The sequence below is a fragment of the Gossypium arboreum genome, chromosome 10 (assembly GCF_025698485.1).
Source record: "Gossypium arboreum isolate Shixiya-1 chromosome 10, ASM2569848v2, whole genome shotgun sequence".
Taxonomy (NCBI): Eukaryota; Viridiplantae; Streptophyta; class Magnoliopsida; order Malvales; family Malvaceae; genus Gossypium; species Gossypium arboreum.
Window position 1 is genome coordinate 11,645,235 of NC_069079.1, and position 17,214 is coordinate 11,662,448.

At 30.5% G+C, this 17,214-nt stretch overlaps 2 protein-coding genes and 1 long non-coding RNA gene across 4 annotated transcripts; all 3 read right to left on the reverse strand.

Annotated features, from left to right (window-relative positions):
• Nucleotides 1-1,740: 1,740 nt before the first annotated feature.
• LOC128281638 (uncharacterized) lies at nt 1,741-3,325 on the reverse strand. 2 transcript variants are annotated; one of them, XM_053019806.1, is made up of 3 exons: nt 2,826-3,325; nt 2,086-2,213; nt 1,741-2,000 (listed from the first exon to the last, which is right to left on the reverse strand). In XM_053019806.1, exons 1-2 carry the CDS (start codon nt 3,219-3,221, stop codon nt 2,115-2,117), a joined length of 495 nt encoding a protein of 164 aa, XP_052875766.1. In that variant the 5' UTR covers nt 3,222-3,325; the 3' UTR covers nt 1,741-2,000; nt 2,086-2,114. The 2 variants fall into 2 exon arrangements, with proteins under 2 accessions (XP_052875766.1, XP_052875765.1); XM_053019805.1 differs by having other exon boundaries at nt 2,802-3,325.
• Nucleotides 3,326-5,345: 2,020 nt separating this feature from the next.
• On the reverse strand, nt 5,346-6,733 carry LOC108488563 (NAC domain-containing protein 83-like). Its single transcript, XM_017792850.2, has 3 exons — nt 6,284-6,733; nt 5,840-6,102; nt 5,346-5,761 (listed from the first exon to the last, which is right to left on the reverse strand). The coding sequence occupies exons 1-3, from the start codon at nt 6,462-6,464 to the stop codon at nt 5,459-5,461; spliced, it is 747 nt and encodes a 248-aa protein (XP_017648339.1). The 5' UTR covers nt 6,465-6,733; the 3' UTR covers nt 5,346-5,458.
• Nucleotides 6,734-13,590: 6,857 nt separating this feature from the next.
• LOC108488376 (uncharacterized) lies at nt 13,591-14,428 on the reverse strand. Its single transcript, XR_001871742.2, has 2 exons — nt 14,136-14,428; nt 13,591-13,801 (listed from the first exon to the last, which is right to left on the reverse strand). It is a non-coding gene; the product is annotated as an uncharacterized LOC108488376 (long non-coding RNA).
• Between the last annotated feature and the right edge of the window lie 2,786 nt (nt 14,429-17,214).

The following is a 17,214-nucleotide window of genomic DNA, read 5'->3' on the forward strand; positions in this document are numbered from 1 at the left end:
TTTAGTTTGATAAAAGATATTAAAAAAATAAAAAATCGATTCAACCGCCCAATTTATTGGTCAATTGGTTCAAATCTTTCGAATCGACACCCTTACTAATTTCAGGCTAACCAGTCCAATTTAGGTTTTTATGTTTTTTTTTAAGTTTTATAAGTTTTTTTGCCATAATATTTTTTTTAAGTTTATAAGTTTACATCAATTTTATTTTTTTATAATTTTTTACATTTTAATTATTTTTAAGAATTCTAATAATTTTTAATTTAAATAAGTTTTATTAATTTTATAATTTTTATATTTTATCTATTTTATAATATTTACAAGTTTTTATATTTTTATTATAGTTATTATTATAATTTTAATAAGTTGATATCATTTTAATATTTAATATTTTTGTAATTTTTCTTATTTTTATAATTTTTAAGAGTTTTAATCATTTTATATAAAAAGATGTTAGATTAAACCATGAGCTACCATGTGTCACCATCTAATTGGTCCATCAATTTATTTTAACAGTCAATATGGTGAGGTTGAATTGATTATTTTAAATAACGACAGAGACTTAATTGAGTGCTAATTTAATCTGAAACTTAATTGATTTTTTTTATATTTTCTTAAGGACTTTTCGACATATAAGCCATGATTAAGAATATAAGAATTTATAAATAATTATTAAATTATTAAATAATAATAATAAAGTTATTATGAAAGGTTACTATCGTATATATTTTTGTATATATATTTGAGTTAAAAGAAATTATAAAAAATTAAGAATTATAAGAAATTAATAAAATTTGACTAATAAACATGGTTAATTAAAATATCAACTAGATTAAGAAGATATATATGTGTATATATGTGTTTATTTGAATTCTTTAAAAATTCTATATGTGTTTATATAGTTTTAATAATATTTAAAAGTTTTAAAATTATTTATAATTCTTAATATTTTTAAAATAATTTTCTCTATTTTGTATAATTATTTTTAATTATTTAAGAAACCGCTCGAATGATTGAACAATCATTTATTCAAGTTCATTTTAGACGTTGTTGTTTTATAATTTTAAATAGTCTCCATTAAATTTTAATAATTTATTATAATTGTTATTAAATTTTAAAAGATTTTCCATATATTATTTTTTATAATCATTTAGAAAACCATGTCCAGTATGGACAAATGATTGTCCATGTTCAAATGAATCCGAACAACAATATGTCTAAGTTCATCTTGGATGCAATTGTTAAATAATTATAAAAAATATTTTTTTACAGATTTTTAATTTTTTTTAAATATTAACATGTTAGCATCAAGCATGTGTGACACACTATGTGTCACTGTCTGGTTGCTTCATTAACCTTGTCAACTCTTAACTATAAAAAAGAATGAGATTTTTAATAGAATGACCAGATTGCTATTTGATTTAACTTAGAGGGACTAATTTGCCCATGCTTTTCAGTTGAAGGGACAAAATGCAATATAACTCCTAGTACAAGTGCCTCCACCATACTTCTATTTCTTTTGTTCAAATAAAAAAAATTAGTTCCACCTTGATTATTTCTTTCTATGTTATCATTTAACAGAATAAGCAATTTATATTTTTTTTTGGTAACATATAAAGGTTAATTTGCCTATTATTTGAGTAAAAAAAAATAAAATGTAATCCAAATGTGGGTAATAATTTTACCCAGATTTGTATTGTTTTTCAAATACAAAAAGTTGGTAATAAGTAACCATTTGAGATGTGTGTTAAAAAGGAAAACAACCCCAAAAATCTAAAATATAGAATTGAGTTAAATGAAAGAATAGAAGGGAATATAAGAGAAAATTACATGATCAGGTAATACCCGTATGGTTTTGAGAAGCAAGGCTACCACTACTAGACTAACAAGTTACATGGTAGCTTCGAAAATTACATGAACCGGTAATACCCGTATGGTTCTCATACCCCTCTTAGGTATCTGTATCCTTGCTCCCTGAACTAACCTGGACAACCATTCTGTTCCTGTGAAGAAACCTCATACATCACTTTTCCTGTTCTATATGATAGAAAAGAAAAAACACATCTCTGTATTTGTTCTAGCATGTACCACCAAGAAAGCCTTTTTTCTCAATGCTGCTAACATGAGGAGTGGAATATATTTCGAAATATATGGATCTTGAAAATCTTTTTTTCTTCTCCTTTGCCATTTGTCTTCCCTCGTCCTATACTTGATCTCTGCTTAAACAAATCAAATATTAGTTCTTTATTAACTTGAAAAACAATATATGCATACATTCTATGAGAGCTCTAGTAGGTTTATAGAATGAAAGTGCAAAAAACTCTACTTGGACTGGTAACTTTAAAAAATTTTAAAATTATTGAGAGGAAATTGGACTCTCTTTTGAGAGAAGTCTTCAAAGTGTCATCCGCTTGGGAGTTAACGAATCCCCTCAACAAAAGTTATTGTTCCTGTGTCGAGATTTTGTCCCCAAACCTCCACGGAGAGTTGCCATATGGTTCATGGAAAAGGGCACCTCGATTGGTAGAGTTACGATCAGTAAAACTCATGAGATAGGTGTTAGTATTGTGCAAATATTAATTATGAAGAATGTACGTGCCTCAGGTTGTATCTCTATCACATGAGGCGCCCTTCTGTGAGCCGTATAGTGACTCTCTACAAAGGTTGGGGACACAACCCCAACACAAAGACAATACCTTTCGTTGAGAGATCTAATGACTCCCAAGTGAACGACACCTCAAAGATTTCTCCAAAGAAAGAGTCCAACCTCCCTTCAACAAAAACCACAAGCCGTTTATGCATACCTTCTTGTCATTTTCAACATGTACCTGTTGGTCGTCCTTTATTTCCTCTATATTACAATCACATTCATTATTACCATCGTCAGATTGAGATGGAATGCAGTATACCCTAAAACTTGGTGATCGTGTGTATGAAATGTCATCGTCTCTATCATATACATCATCCTCAAAACCTTGTTTATCAACGAAGGCCTCTTCCTTTTCCCTTTGTTTGATTCCTTTTTCCTCGGGATTCACCTTCTTATTATGAATACCTTCTCCTTTTGCATGCTCTTCCCTCTTGTTGGGTAACGGTTTCTTTGAAACAAGGTGACTATGAGTAATGGCACGGTCATTGGGTCGATGAACGAGGCTTAATTGAGTGTATAACTGCGAGGCGTCTCCCTCTTTGGTGATGTCGAATCTGGAAATTCCACAACCCATTAAAAGAGGGAGAGGGACATGCAAAAGGAGGCGAAGGGTATAATCTAATAATTCAGGTGAGCAAAGGAAAGAGTCCACGACCTTTCTTTTGATAATGAAGTTTTGCATGCAAAGATAAAAATAAAATGAGAGATCCAACGAGAATTGTGGGATTACCTAAGAATAACCATAGGTGACTCGAGGGATTACATTGCATCTTTGGCTTTTTGAGGTTAGTTATGTTATTTGACTGCTTAATTAATCATTTTGATCGTTTATATTCAAAATAATTTATGTTCATAATAACCCTTATTTAGAATATATGTGGTTTATAACATATCTTCCAAAGTATTTTTTTTCTTGATTTAGCAATTTCAATACCGAGGAATAGAATGCCAAGGAGCATCAAAGGTTGTGTTGGGGATAAATCCAGTTTAAGCAGCAAACAAGTAAAATAATAAAAAAAATTGAAAAGATCAAACATAAATATTTTATGTGAAAAAACTCCTTTGAAGAAAATAAAAAATTACAGGCAAATATAATTTCACTGAAACGGCAAAAAACGAATAGTACAAATGATAGAGATAAAATTAAACCTTAATATCCGAAATAAAAACCCTCAAAACGTACACACAAACTTCTCTAAAAGTTTGTAAAAGGCTAATATCTGAATGTGTAATGGATTATCTTTCTAGGGTGAAAAAGGGTCTATTTATAGGCAAAATTTGTAGCTAAGATAATAGTAAAATAACATACACGAACAAGAGTTTAAATGAAATACTAATATTAAAATAATCTACACTAATCAAAGTTTAAGTGAGAAATTAAAAACAAAGTTAACTGGGAAAAAAAAGTCGAAAAATACGAGGCATAACTCCCAAAGTTGAATGCCTTAAAAAGAGTTACAGATGTTAGCACATCTTGCATGTATTTTTACAACCATATTCTTTAATTGCTTGCATAATTTGTTTGTATGTTCATTAAGGCCCCTGTGGATTCAATCTTAAGTCACAAAACAGAATGGAACCATCTAAGTCAGCAATAAACGCCGCAAGTCAACCCCACATATCTCTCTCTTGGCGTCTTTAACCACTGCCACAAGAAACTTTGGTCGGCAGTTGTGTAGCAACCCTACCTCTCACAACGCAAGCTGCCAACTATTTTTTAGTACTTCCCTTACACCAAATTGGCTTCATGTTAATGTCAACACACTCTATGACAAGCAAGAAACTGCTTATTGGGGTTTTCCTTAGAGACTTGATAACTTTTGAATTCACAGATTCTTATCCAAATCATACAATAGTCATGCAACTTATATCTACTTAGTGTCGTTTTGTCTAAATGTGGTAAAAATAATAATCAAACAAACAAATCAAAAATGTTGGTTAAGGTAATATGTTTTCATCTCAATGCATATATATGTAGTAAGGATATGAATTAGGTAGCTATCATCTCAAATCTACTGTCCTCTGTTTGTACATTACATGTAGTATAGACATTGTGATGTGCGTTGTAATTGAACCAACTTGCATTTGGGTCCTACTGAGGAGATTGCACGCTTTGTTTCATCATATCTAAACTAACAAATCCATTTTCTGCAGTTTATAATGCTCGAATTGCGACGTGTTTTCGACAATGTTATGTTTATTTATCGTAACTGCAAATGTAATAAATGTTATCTTTGTTTGTGTTCCATTCCTAACCACAATATTTAAAGAGAATCCTTTTGAATTGAAAGACAGTAAGAGAATCTCTTTTTTACTTTGCAAGTGTGGCTGAAAACCTTGAAATGATGAGAACAACAGAAGCCTGAGAAAGTCACATAGATTCGATAAGTGGAAAACATATTTTAGGAGGGTATTGAGTTCTTGTAACGTAAGGGAGAATCAGCATGTGCGGATGCCCTTAGCTTCCAATCACCATTGACACCATGCTATGATTAGATAATGCAGAACCTTTCTTTCCTTGGATGCCTTCTATTTTGTATGTATTTGTTTCATAGTATTATCTACTTTTGATCATCTTCTTGATGGTAAAAGCTTAGATACTGAGCAATAATTTATGCCACCACTTTCCCTATCATCATAATTGCTTCAAATTTGTAAGGAAAAAAAAAAAGAGAAAAGAAAGGAAGCTGGTTTGGGATTTGCTTGCAGAACACAATTTCTCAAGTCCTTTTTGCCCATTTTTTCTCATTTGTTTCACAACAGTTAAAAGGTATCTGATACAAAGTTTAGTGGAACTTGTATTTTTTTTTTTTACCGGTTCCTCATACAACCATTAGAATAGTAACTAGTAATGAAAGCACTGCTTTCTTCTTGATCTAGTCCATGGGATGAAACCTCAGTGATTTCAGTTGAACTTGGTGAAGTAGGTTGAGGAGGTAGACCAAACACAGAGCTGTCTTCCACTGTAAAATCAATACAACTAGGCATGTTCATTGCACTACTGGTCTCACTTTTGTGAGAAACCACTTCATGTTTTTTACCTCTTCTGCTTCTCTTCCTTTGAAACACTCGGAAAACTAACCAATCTGGTCCACACATTTCACTCCTGGATATCTGCAAACATGGGAAACCCATTGCTAAGATTATGGTTCTAATCAATATTTGGGGTTACTTGCAACTTATATTAATTACCTGAGTTGAATCAAGAGTTGGCATTGAGTCAACAAGGCGATATTGATGCAAGAGCCACCGAGTCTGAGTCCCATTAGAACACTTCCTTTGACAGAAAATAAAAGCTCTTCTCATCCCAACTACTTGATTGGTTCCAGAAGCTAAAATTGGCTTCTCTTTGCCAATGGGCTTCCAGTAACCAGAACCAGCTGCTCTCTTGCATTTGTTGTTAATGAAGCTGTCATGTCTGGTGCTAAAGAAATACTTGCTTTCTTTCATATCACCTAAAAAACCCCCCACAAAAAGTTAATTTCTTTTAGATAACATGAGAAGTACCACTTGTATTCTATACCACAAATTCTCAACCAGCAAATATATATATGTATATATAGACATTGTTCCTATATACTCCATAACTAAAGCATGGAATCCTCAAAGAAAAATAGAAATTAATGGGCAACAAACCTGGCATGCTCCAAGGATCAGTCTGAAAAACATCAAACTCAGGAATGACAGAAGCTGGTAATGGAAGGCACAAAGCCTTTCTCTTCAAGTAATGAACCACAAGCTCTTCATCTGTAGGATGGAATCTGAAGCCAATGGGCATCTTAACCCCTCCATTCACAACAAAGTTTTGACTTTCCATATTTGAAAATTCTCAGAAAACTTGAGATTGAAAATCAAGGAAAGTAGCCCATGTGAGATTGGAATAAGTTAAGTGGGTTTTATGGGGGGGGTAATATGGAGAAGAAGAACAAAGAGGGAGACCTTTTATATAGAGAGACCAAACAGCAAAACAACTCCCTACTCTGTCTCCCAACTCATTCCATTGCTTGCTTTACGTTGAGAAGGGGGGTGGTTTCTTAGACAAACGTGTAAGAAAACTCTTGGTTTGGGTCATAACTCTTAAGGAGTAAGAGAACCCAACTCGCCTTGTCCTTTTATGCTCCTTCTAATGTGAGCCCCACGTGTGGTTCATTTCAATCCCCTTAATTCATGGGTTTCTTCAAAAGGATCCAAGGGTCCATATCGTGCTCCATGTAATTGTTGGTTCATTTGAAAACCGAATCTGACATAGGATAACCAATAAGATAATGATTAACAAAAATGATGAATTAAGTTGTGTGTACATCAACCACTCTAATTTTTTTTTTTTTTGTCCAACTTGCTGCTACCCAATAAGCATTATTGTCCCCCTTTCCCATGTGGCTCCTAAACTATCCCATACTTGTTCTGTTACAATGGCAATTAAGAGTTAATATAATAACATGCTCCTTCGTTACGAAGCTCTTCATTCAACTTTCCCTCGTCTTTCACATAAAAAATTTCCCCAACCATATTCTTAATCTCATAAAATCAATAACAAAGAGTATCTTGCACAACTAAAAGTTAATGATGAGATGCCTCACTTGTCACGTGAAGATTTTTTTCTATCATATTTAAGTGTCATAACTTTACTACTAATTCTAGGTGATATGATGAAATTGTATCCTATTACATCTAAATAAGATTCTCCATAAATTTATCTCCAAAAGACATGATGAAATTGTATCCTATTACATCTAAATAAGATTCTCCATAAATTTATCTCCAAAAGACCCACATCAAACTCCTCATCTTAATAACCTCTATCCATCAGCTAAAAACATTTCATTTCTTTCACAACTCTAAACACACCTCTGACCTCCTATGTATCATCACTTTTATATTACAAGGATTTTGGCAATGCTTGCAGGAAATGCAGGAACCATGTCCGTGCATCTTCCCTCCGTTTCCATGTTCTTAATAAACTCCATCAAAAGCATGTTCCAATAAAAAGACAAAATTGAGTTTGGTATTGGGAATGCCGGAATTAATGACCATTAGCAGCAGCCCAAAAACCAGAAACACCCATTTCAAAACAAATTAAGCAAAGATTGTATCAGTCATGGACTCATTAATAACAAAACAACAAATAATGACTCTCTTTCCCATTCCTTTCTTAGCTTGGTCAACCATGAAAAATGAGCATAATTAGAAAATCCCATTTTGAAGAGCACAAGGCCTCTAGATGCGTGTTCCAACACACTAATCTTGATATATTAATTTCAAGGACAGACCAATATTTTTGAAAATGTATATTAATTAATGAGATTTGCCATGTTTGACAGACAGACACAGAGGCTGTCTCTGATGTATAGCCAGCCTTGAAGTTCTTCTAGTTGACAAACTGATTGGGATTATAATATATTATAATGGATTTGTGTCAGATTTTTTTTGTTTACATTATCATTAATATTATTCTTTTCTAATAATCCAACCAAACCTTACAGTTAATTTCCCATTTACTTTTCCTTTTTACTATATAAGGTGGTTGTAATCACAAATATTTTTGGTAGCTGATGTTCCCTCACATTCTTTGTATTCGGGCGCGAACCCACCGGCTGGTAGGTGTCTCTACTTAATGGAAAATTTTTATTTAAATTTTTAAAAATTTTAAAATTAATAAAAATAAAATTATATTTTAATTTTAAATGATTATTTCTTTCAAGTATATTTTTATTTTAAAATATTTGATTCATTTATTTTTTATAATTAAATTGATGTGTAATTAATTTATGAGATCGATTTAGTAATTTTATTATTAGTATAAATATATAATTTTATTTTTTTTCCCATGAATAGAAGCCTCCATCCCTATGTTAAATGGACTCATTTTAATTTTAATCTTTCCTCCATATTAATAAAGCCACTTTATTAGATGAAAAATTATATTTTATCCCTGTTACAAATTAATAATTTACTTTAAGCTATTTTAATATAATTTTTAACTTTCACCTCTCAAAATTTCTTAATTTTATTTTGGTCAATGATGAGCCCTTCCTTTAAAATAGAAAATTTTTATTTAGGTCTTTTATAATTTATAAAAATTTAAATTAATAATAGTAAAATTTCACTTTGACTCTTCAAAATAATAAAAATTTAATTTAATCTTTTAAAAATTATAAAGATATAGAATATTAAAATTATAAAATTACATTTTAAATACATGTTCATGCACAGTATAATAGTAAATTTAAAACCATGTATCAATTAATAATTGAAATTAGACACATGCTAGCTACAACTAGTCCTAAAAGTATATTATACATTTGCATCTGTCCCTACAGTTCTTGCCCTAATGCAAGTGTAAGATTTACAAACATTTTACTAGTCATTATTTTCCAAATAATTTGATTAGGTTAAATTAATTTAATTTAGTATAACATCTATAATTTATAACATATATAAAAATAAATAAATAAATACAATCGATTGAGTTTTAATTGATTAGCATGAATATTATTGTTAATACAGGAGGGCGTGGGTTTGAGTCCGTTGAAACGCATTATTCTCCTATTTATGAGTTGGAGAAGGACTATGAATAGTTCTAAACATTATGTCAATAAAAGCACAATTATAATCAGTTATACTGGGTTCGAGATATAGTTACTATAATTTAATTTGAAATAATTAGTTAGTCCAAATAATTAACACGATTAATAATTTCAATAATTTTTTCTTAAATATACTTATTCCAACAAAATAATCTATATTAGTAAGCTTAGTTAGAATTGGAATAATTGGCATTATTTTAAGAAAAATACATGACATTATTTTAATTGGCATAGTTAAAATTGTTAGAAGTTTGGAATAATAATGATGTAATAAAAATTAAGGACCAAATTATGTCAAAATTAAAATATAATCACTTAATCTTAAATTTGGATATAATAAAGGGACTGGCACTAGGTAAATATAATTTATTAATATTTTATTTTAAGAATTGATTGGCTCCTTCAATTCTTAAAAAAGGAAAAAGTGTGTGAAGTGTGAATAAAGTCAACTAAAAATAAATTAAAAATGGTGTTGGAATACTCCTCCTTACCAGAAAGAAGTCAGTTTAAAATATAGTTTGTAATTAGATTTGAATATTTAAAGTTTGACCCTAATTTAAACTCTTTTTAAAATTTATAATGTTTTATATTATATTATTTTATATATATTCTGTAATTTATAATACATAAAAATTAAATTTATAGTAATATATAATATTATTTTAATGTAAATATTAAAAAATTAAGTTGACTAAATATAAAATTTGATTAAATAAAAAATTAAAATAATTTTTAAAATTATAAAAAAATGGGTTTAAGTTAGACATTTATAAATATAAGCAAACTTAACGAAATTTTAAGCTCGTATTTTGAATCAAAGCTAAACTTTAACAAAAATAAAATATATTAATATCATATTCAAATTCGACTCATATCTCACCTATGAACAAATAAGAATACATACGGAGGCTCGAAGGTAGCAATTACATATTGCAATGAACATCCGTACAAAATGGATATTTATGGCTAGGAAAATAGGGATCCAAACTTAATTTCATCTTCTACCACTAATCTTTTGGATGAAAACTTTAATGTATCAAAACATGAACAAATGAGGAATCATTTATTAAAAACATCAACTTTGCGTCACATCTAGGACCAATGCCCATCACCCTCGTAACCATCTCCAAAATGTCTCCTTCTATACCGGTCGGGTTAGCTGGACCAATGTACAAAGAATAGACCCGTTTTTTAAATTTGGGTTTGGTACAACTGAAAAAATGTGTCTTAAGATTTTATTCAAATTCGATTCGGATAAGAAATGCTAAATTTGAACTTGACTCACTTGTATTAATTTTTTTAGATTATTTTTATATAATAAAATTTTAAAAATTTAATACATCAAATAAGCTAAAAACATTAAAATAGATATTTCCCAACAAATTAAAAATATATATAAAAAATCTTTATACTTAATAACACTAACATATTGCAACTTAACAAGTAAATACCTTTAAAATAGTAGCAAAATTAACAATAAAACAAGAGTTATACAATATCCAAATAATAACAATAAGATAGTAACAATATAATAAAGAAATGATAGCAAAACATCAACATAGCAGTAACAAAACAACAATAAACAATAGTAGAATTTTTTTTGTTAAATTAGGGTCGGGCCGAGTTCAGGCCAAAAAAGACTTGCCCGAGGTTTGACCTGTTTTTTAAACGGATTTTATTTTTTTGTTCAAACTCATTTTTTAATCTTATATTTTTATCTAAATCTTTTTACTTTTCGAATGAATAACCCGACCCATGATTAAGTGTATTCATGACTCTTAGTACAATGGTAAAACTCTTGAGAGGAGGAAAGAAGGAAGAAACCCCAAAAATGGGAATCAATAAATTAAAATCAAATCGAAAGGAAAGGAAAGAAAATTAGGAAAAAAAAGTTGACACTTTGGAGAGAGAAAAGAGGCAAGATGCATGTATAGTAAACTGTAAAAGCGGTAGTTTATTAGAATCAATGAAAGCCAAGCTTGTACTCACCTTAGGAGTAGCGGAGGACTTAACACCAATGCTAGTGCAACCTTGCTTCATGATTAAGAAGGCTATGTTTGGTTTTAAGAATTAGAAGGTATTTTCTTTTTATTTTCTTAGAAAATGAAAAGAAAATATATTTGGTTAAAAATTTTAAAATATCTAAAAAAAGTAAGTTGTTTTAATGTTTTCATTAAAAATGATTTGTACTATTAAAAATATAAAATCAAGGATTTTTAACTTAAAATAAATTGTTTATGGCTCAAATTCAGATTGAATTTCCAAAAAATGTCGAAAAAAACGTGTTTAGGCTATTTTCTCGAAAAATGGCGAGAATAGATTGACTTTACGAAAACGTTTCTAGCTGAAAGCGTGTTCTATGTGTAACATTTTATTTAAGGTTAGGGTTTTGTGGCTTTTTTACTAAAATAAATTAAAAAAATTTTATTTATCAAAATAGGTTGTCAGCCCGATTATATACGAAAATGAGATTTTTTTTCATTCGCATCTATCTGACGGGCGCAATTCATTATTTTATATTAATTTTTTTTAATAAAATATTATTTTTTTATTTTCGGGTCAGTATGACGTGTATAAATACGAATACAGGTTGCGCCTACCTGAGAGGCGCCACTAATCGAGCCTTTCTTTGATGTGCAAATGGTTTTGCCTATCTCATAGGCGCAAATGGTTGTGCCTATCCCAGAGGCGCAAATGGTGGGGCCCACACGTGCTTACCTTTTCCCCTATATATACTCCCGAAAATTAAATGAACACATACACAAAATTTAGCATAGCAAGTTGAACAAAAATAAGAAGATAGGGAGAAGAAAAAAAAGAAAGGAGAAGAAAACAAGGAGGAGGATAAGGTATTTTAGTATTTTTTTAAAATAGAATGTAAAGTTTTATTAGCAATTTTATTATTTGAAAGCTATTTTGTTAGGTTATTAATTTTGTTAACTTATGAATAAAATTTTTTCATTAAAATTTTATGTATTTTTTTGCTATTCAAACTGTTCTGAAAATTTTGAAAATTTTTTAACAGATCTAGTATTGAAGATGGAGAATTAGTTTTTCGTATGTGTTTTTTTTTATGGAGAAATTTTGACAATAATCGTGGGATGTATATTTAAATGTCGCAAACAAGTAGCAATGAGAGTTAATAAAAATATCTCGTTTGATGATATGAAGGAAAAAACTAGTGAAAAAATTTATAGACGTTGTGGGAGAAGGATGTCGAAACTTTTCCACAAGTTTCCAATTTCGACAGATCCCATAAAATTCACTGAAATGGAACTTATAGACGATGAAGACATGGAGACAATGGTAGCTGTTTATTGTGGGACTCGAAGCAACCAAAATACACTGATTCAGTTATTTGATGAGTTAGCTGGTATAGAGGCAACTGAAGATCCCACTTCATTAAGTAAAGAAGATGGAGCTCAAGAGCCGTGTATGGTGGTTCCGATATCGTACGTTGATAGTCAATCAACTATACACGGGATCGACATTGATCTTAATGCTACACCTGAGACTGATGTGGTTGGTGATGATGTATACCATAGTAGTGATCCTTCTGATCACGAAGTCGACAGTGAGAGTGATCCCGACGTAGGCGGGGTCCCAAATGATATTGAAGACGAAGGCGTGAATGATGATGGAAACATTAACGCGTCTTCAGTCGGGAACCAGATTCTTCGTATTGTGATACATAATAATCTTGGGGTACACATGTCTCGGATAGACCCGATGCAGCGCACGCAACTGAGTTTCCGGAGTACCCTAAAATACTACCTGCTCACCGGATGGCTGTATATTCTGATCCTGAAGAGTTGTTCGTGGGCTAGAAATTCGAAAGTAAGGAAGAATGCGTTTTTTCTATTAAGCGGTATAGCATGAATATATCAGTAGACTATAAAGTTGTAACGTCTAAACTGACATTATATATTGGAGAGTGTTGACGATCGGCGGAAGGCTGCAATTGGCGGATACTAGCTACATTTATCTAGAAGTCGCGGACGTGGGAGATACGAAAATTTATTAGGCCTCACACATGCACTTCAACACATATGACAAAAGATCATCGAAAACTTGATTCCAAAACTATCTATATGTGCATCATGCCAATGGTGAAAGACATGCCTACCATTAAAGTTTCGATACTGATTACTGAAATGCAAGCACGATTCCAGTATCGAGTATTATACCGAAAGGCATGAATAGCTAAACAAATGGTAATGGAACAATTGTACGGAGATTTTGATGCATCGTACAATGAGTTACAGGGATGGATAGTCACTATGAGGGAGTACGTGTCGGGGACTGTTGTAATAGGCCCATTTCGCCCTGGCCTATACCAAAACTAAAATAGAAAAATAATAAAACCAAAATAATTTAAAAATCAAGTCCATTTACATTTATTAATCCAATTAACCCAAATAGCCCAGCACCCCATGGCCCAAAACTAAATCAAATTTTCAGCAGAAACCCTAAGGTTCCTTTGTGCCGAACAGGTTTCCAGCAGCTTCCAGCACCGCTGCTGCCTCTGGCCAGTCCTACGTGCGCCATCAGCCAGCTGGCTCCATACCTGCAACAAATGGAAATCACAACAGCAAATGACAGATAATATAACAGAATAATAGCAAACAAATGAAGGGGGAAAAGGGGAAATTTGTAAATTTTGATTTTGGCTATATAAAGCCAATTGTATACTGTAAATGGGGGATTATTTTTTTTTCTACAGAAATACAGACGCATATTGAAAGTGAAATAAAAATCGAAAAGGTGATTTCCAGTCTTATTGTTTTCCTTTTTTTTTCTTTTTTTTTTTGCGTTTTTCTTCTTTAGGATTACATGAAATTTTAAAACAAAAGAAAGAAGGGGATTTACATGAAATTTTAAAATAAAAAGAAGGGATTTACCTTAGTAGTCAATAACCGTCTTCTTCGTCACAATCGAAGCAGGGACAGGATTTTGAAAATGAAGCAAATAGTCTTCGAGGTTTAACCCTCCATGGCTCCTCTGTGCATCTTAAGTCACTGATCAAAACGAAGCAAGAACATTCAAATAAGGGGGCTATGGGGATCGGCCGAAGGGAGAGGAGTGAATTAGAGTGCTTCTGTCTTCTCTCTTTTGTTAGTATTTTTTTTTTCCTTTTGTTTTTTATGAAACAAACAAAATGGCACCGTTTGAGAAAGGTAAAGGTTTGCGTGAAAACCTGATTTAGAAGTTGGATTTGTGCCTTTTTATTTAAATGGATAATTTACATGTTTGATCCTTCCTCCTTGCACCGCGTTGTAATCTGCTCCCATTTGCATTTGATTTGCTTTATTTTCTTTTAGATTATTCCCAAAATTTGAAGTACTTTTATGTTTTAGTCCGCATCTCAACACAATGTTTCAGGATCAGGGATTATTTCAATCTTGATCCCTGTGAATTCATGTGTGTTATATATGAGTCTCCATTAGTAGTTTACTTATTTTGTAAATTATCTTTTATTTTTACTTTGATTTCAATTAAGTATTTTATTAGATTTATGTTATAAATTTGGGTTTATTCACTCATATATTTTGGTCCTTTTATTAATGTATGTATATTCATCATTATTTTATTTTCATTTTTTTATTGTTTATATTATTTGTAATGTTAATATTAATTGTATTATTTGTATTGTTGGTTACTTATTTGTTGTAATTTGAATAATTGAAGTTCCCCATGTTGCATACTATTTTATGTAGTGTTTTATGCGTTATTATACATGTATATACCTCATAGTAATTGGTTTTATTCCATGAACATTATTAACATTAAATTATTATATACGTTTAACTTTTTTTTTCACATATTAATGTTATATATGTATATGTTTTTCAAAATGAAATAGCATGTTGTATACATTAATTAAATTTTAACTATACATATACAAAAATTATTGGTATATATAATTTAAATACATTTTAAACATTAGTATTTTTGTACATATAATTTCTTTTAGATTTATTCACATATCTTTCTTATTCAAAAGAAAATCCCACATATTTTGTGTATTATTTAAGTTATTATTAAACATATATTTAGAACTTATATTTAATTTGTATTCATTATTAAAGCCAAGATATTCTTATACATATATATTTTTAAATAAACTCATATAATGGTGTTTTTAAAATTATTACGTATATAAGTTATGGTTAATTTTATAATTCATATTTTAATTAAATGATATTTTGACATATAATTATTTCTAACATTTTTTCACATGTATATAGCACATATTAAATTATTTTTACTATTATACATGTTATTATTTTCATATAACTTTATGTAAATATTTTTCTATGTATATATCCTCTTTAAAATTATTTATGTGTATAATATTTTTTTAAGAACCCTATTTTAAACTATATAATTTATTATATACACTCTCATGTTATCCTTATGTTTTATTTTTTTATATATATATTTTGTTACTCATATAACTTATATATTTACTTCATTTCTTTCATACATTATTAATTTTATTTTTTTACAAATAAATATACCCAATTTTTACTTGTATATACATGTTTCATAAATTTATTTTGTATATTATTTTATATCATGTATTGTCATTCTTAATACATTATTTAAGGTATCATGAGAATTATCAATTTTGAATGGATTTGTGTTTTAAATATTTCATATATAATTTGATTTGAACTTTGTATTTTGTAATAACAATTCCAATAAACATGTATCCCAAGTTTCTATGCAAATAAACGTGTTTTTGAGCAAATTTCCAATTTTCTGTTATTTAAAAAATCTGAAATAAGGTAATATCTAATATTTGGGGAATTCTGAAAATCGTGCTCAATCGTACTGGGTATGACTTTTCCGGTGAACCAAATATTTAGATAACCCTTTATAATTTTAATGTACGAGTTTTTCAAAAGTCGAAAATCGATCGCATCTTAAAGGTGTAAGGGATCGTATCCAATCGTACTGGGTATGAAACCGCATGTCTTTGAAACGAGATATTTTTGACTGCTAATTTGAGCTATTCAAACATTTTTAAGAAAAAATCATACTTCGGAAAATCTTTTCCTTTAAAAATTTTGATATAAGGACAGCAGTAAATCAATTTGGTACCAGTTTTTTGGGCGTAATGAGGGTGCTAACCCTTCCTCATGCGTAACCGACTCCTGAACCCGTTTCTTTTTATTTTTACCTAAACCAAATTTATTTTTCATTGAATAAAGCGTTTTAATAGGTGGTCCAATCACACCTAAATCAAGAGATTGGTGGAGACTCCACATTTTTGTTTTCAAATGTCGATCCCCATTGCTTTCAAAATAAAAAAGGTTTCGACAACTGTCATTGAGTTGCAGACACGACCTTATTAGGGCCGGATGACCAACTACAATCGTAAAAAAGAAATTTTCATTTGATGTTCTGGACGTTTGATCCATGTGTGCGCACATTTCCCCACTGCAAGCCTTTTGTGCAAGTAGATGGGGCATGGCTATATGGAAAATATACACAGATCATACTTCTTGCGATTGCTCAAGACAGCAATAGAAACGTACTCCCGATAGTATTTTCCATTGTCGATAAGGAGAACATGGAATTGTGGGAATTCCTTTTTACCAACCTACGGAGGTATGTTATTAGCAACGATAATATTTGCATCATCTCCGATAGAGGGAAATGATTAGTTGCTGCCATTAGGCGTTTCGGTGTGCCATGGAGATCCGTTTACTGCATCCGGCACATCGCGACTAACTTCTAGCGAGATTATAAGAATACAGACTGGAAAAGACAAGTTGTGAGAATGGGTAAAGGATTACCTTATCTTTTCAATATAAGTTTTAATATTTTAGGGCAATGCTGTAACTTATCTTTTCTTAATACATATGCAGCACACGAGTTAGAGCCACACATTTTTTGCCGAAGAATGACTCGACTTGTGAGCGATATGAAGAGTCAAACAAACACATCTTTCTAACAGTGGTTGGGTACTAT

Coding starts and splice junctions, on each gene's coding strand:
- LOC128281638 (XM_053019805.1), bottom strand. CDS start 3,221: ATGGGTTGTGGAATTTCCAGATTCGACATCACCAAAGAGGGAGACGCC. Junction 2,214..2,801: donor ATGTTGAAAATGACAAGAAG/GTATGCATAAAC, acceptor TTGTTTAAGCAG/AGATCAAGTATAGGACGAGG.
- LOC108488563 (XM_017792850.2), bottom strand. CDS start 6,464: ATGGAAAGTCAAAACTTTGTTGTGAATGGAGGGGTTAAGATGCCCATT. Junction 6,103..6,283: donor TGATCCTTGGAGCATGCCAG/GTTTGTTGCCCA, acceptor GGGGTTTTTTAG/GTGATATGAAAGAAAGCAAG. Junction 5,762..5,839: donor CAACTCTTGATTCAACTCAG/GTAATTAATATA, acceptor CCATGTTTGCAG/ATATCCAGGAGTGAAATGTG.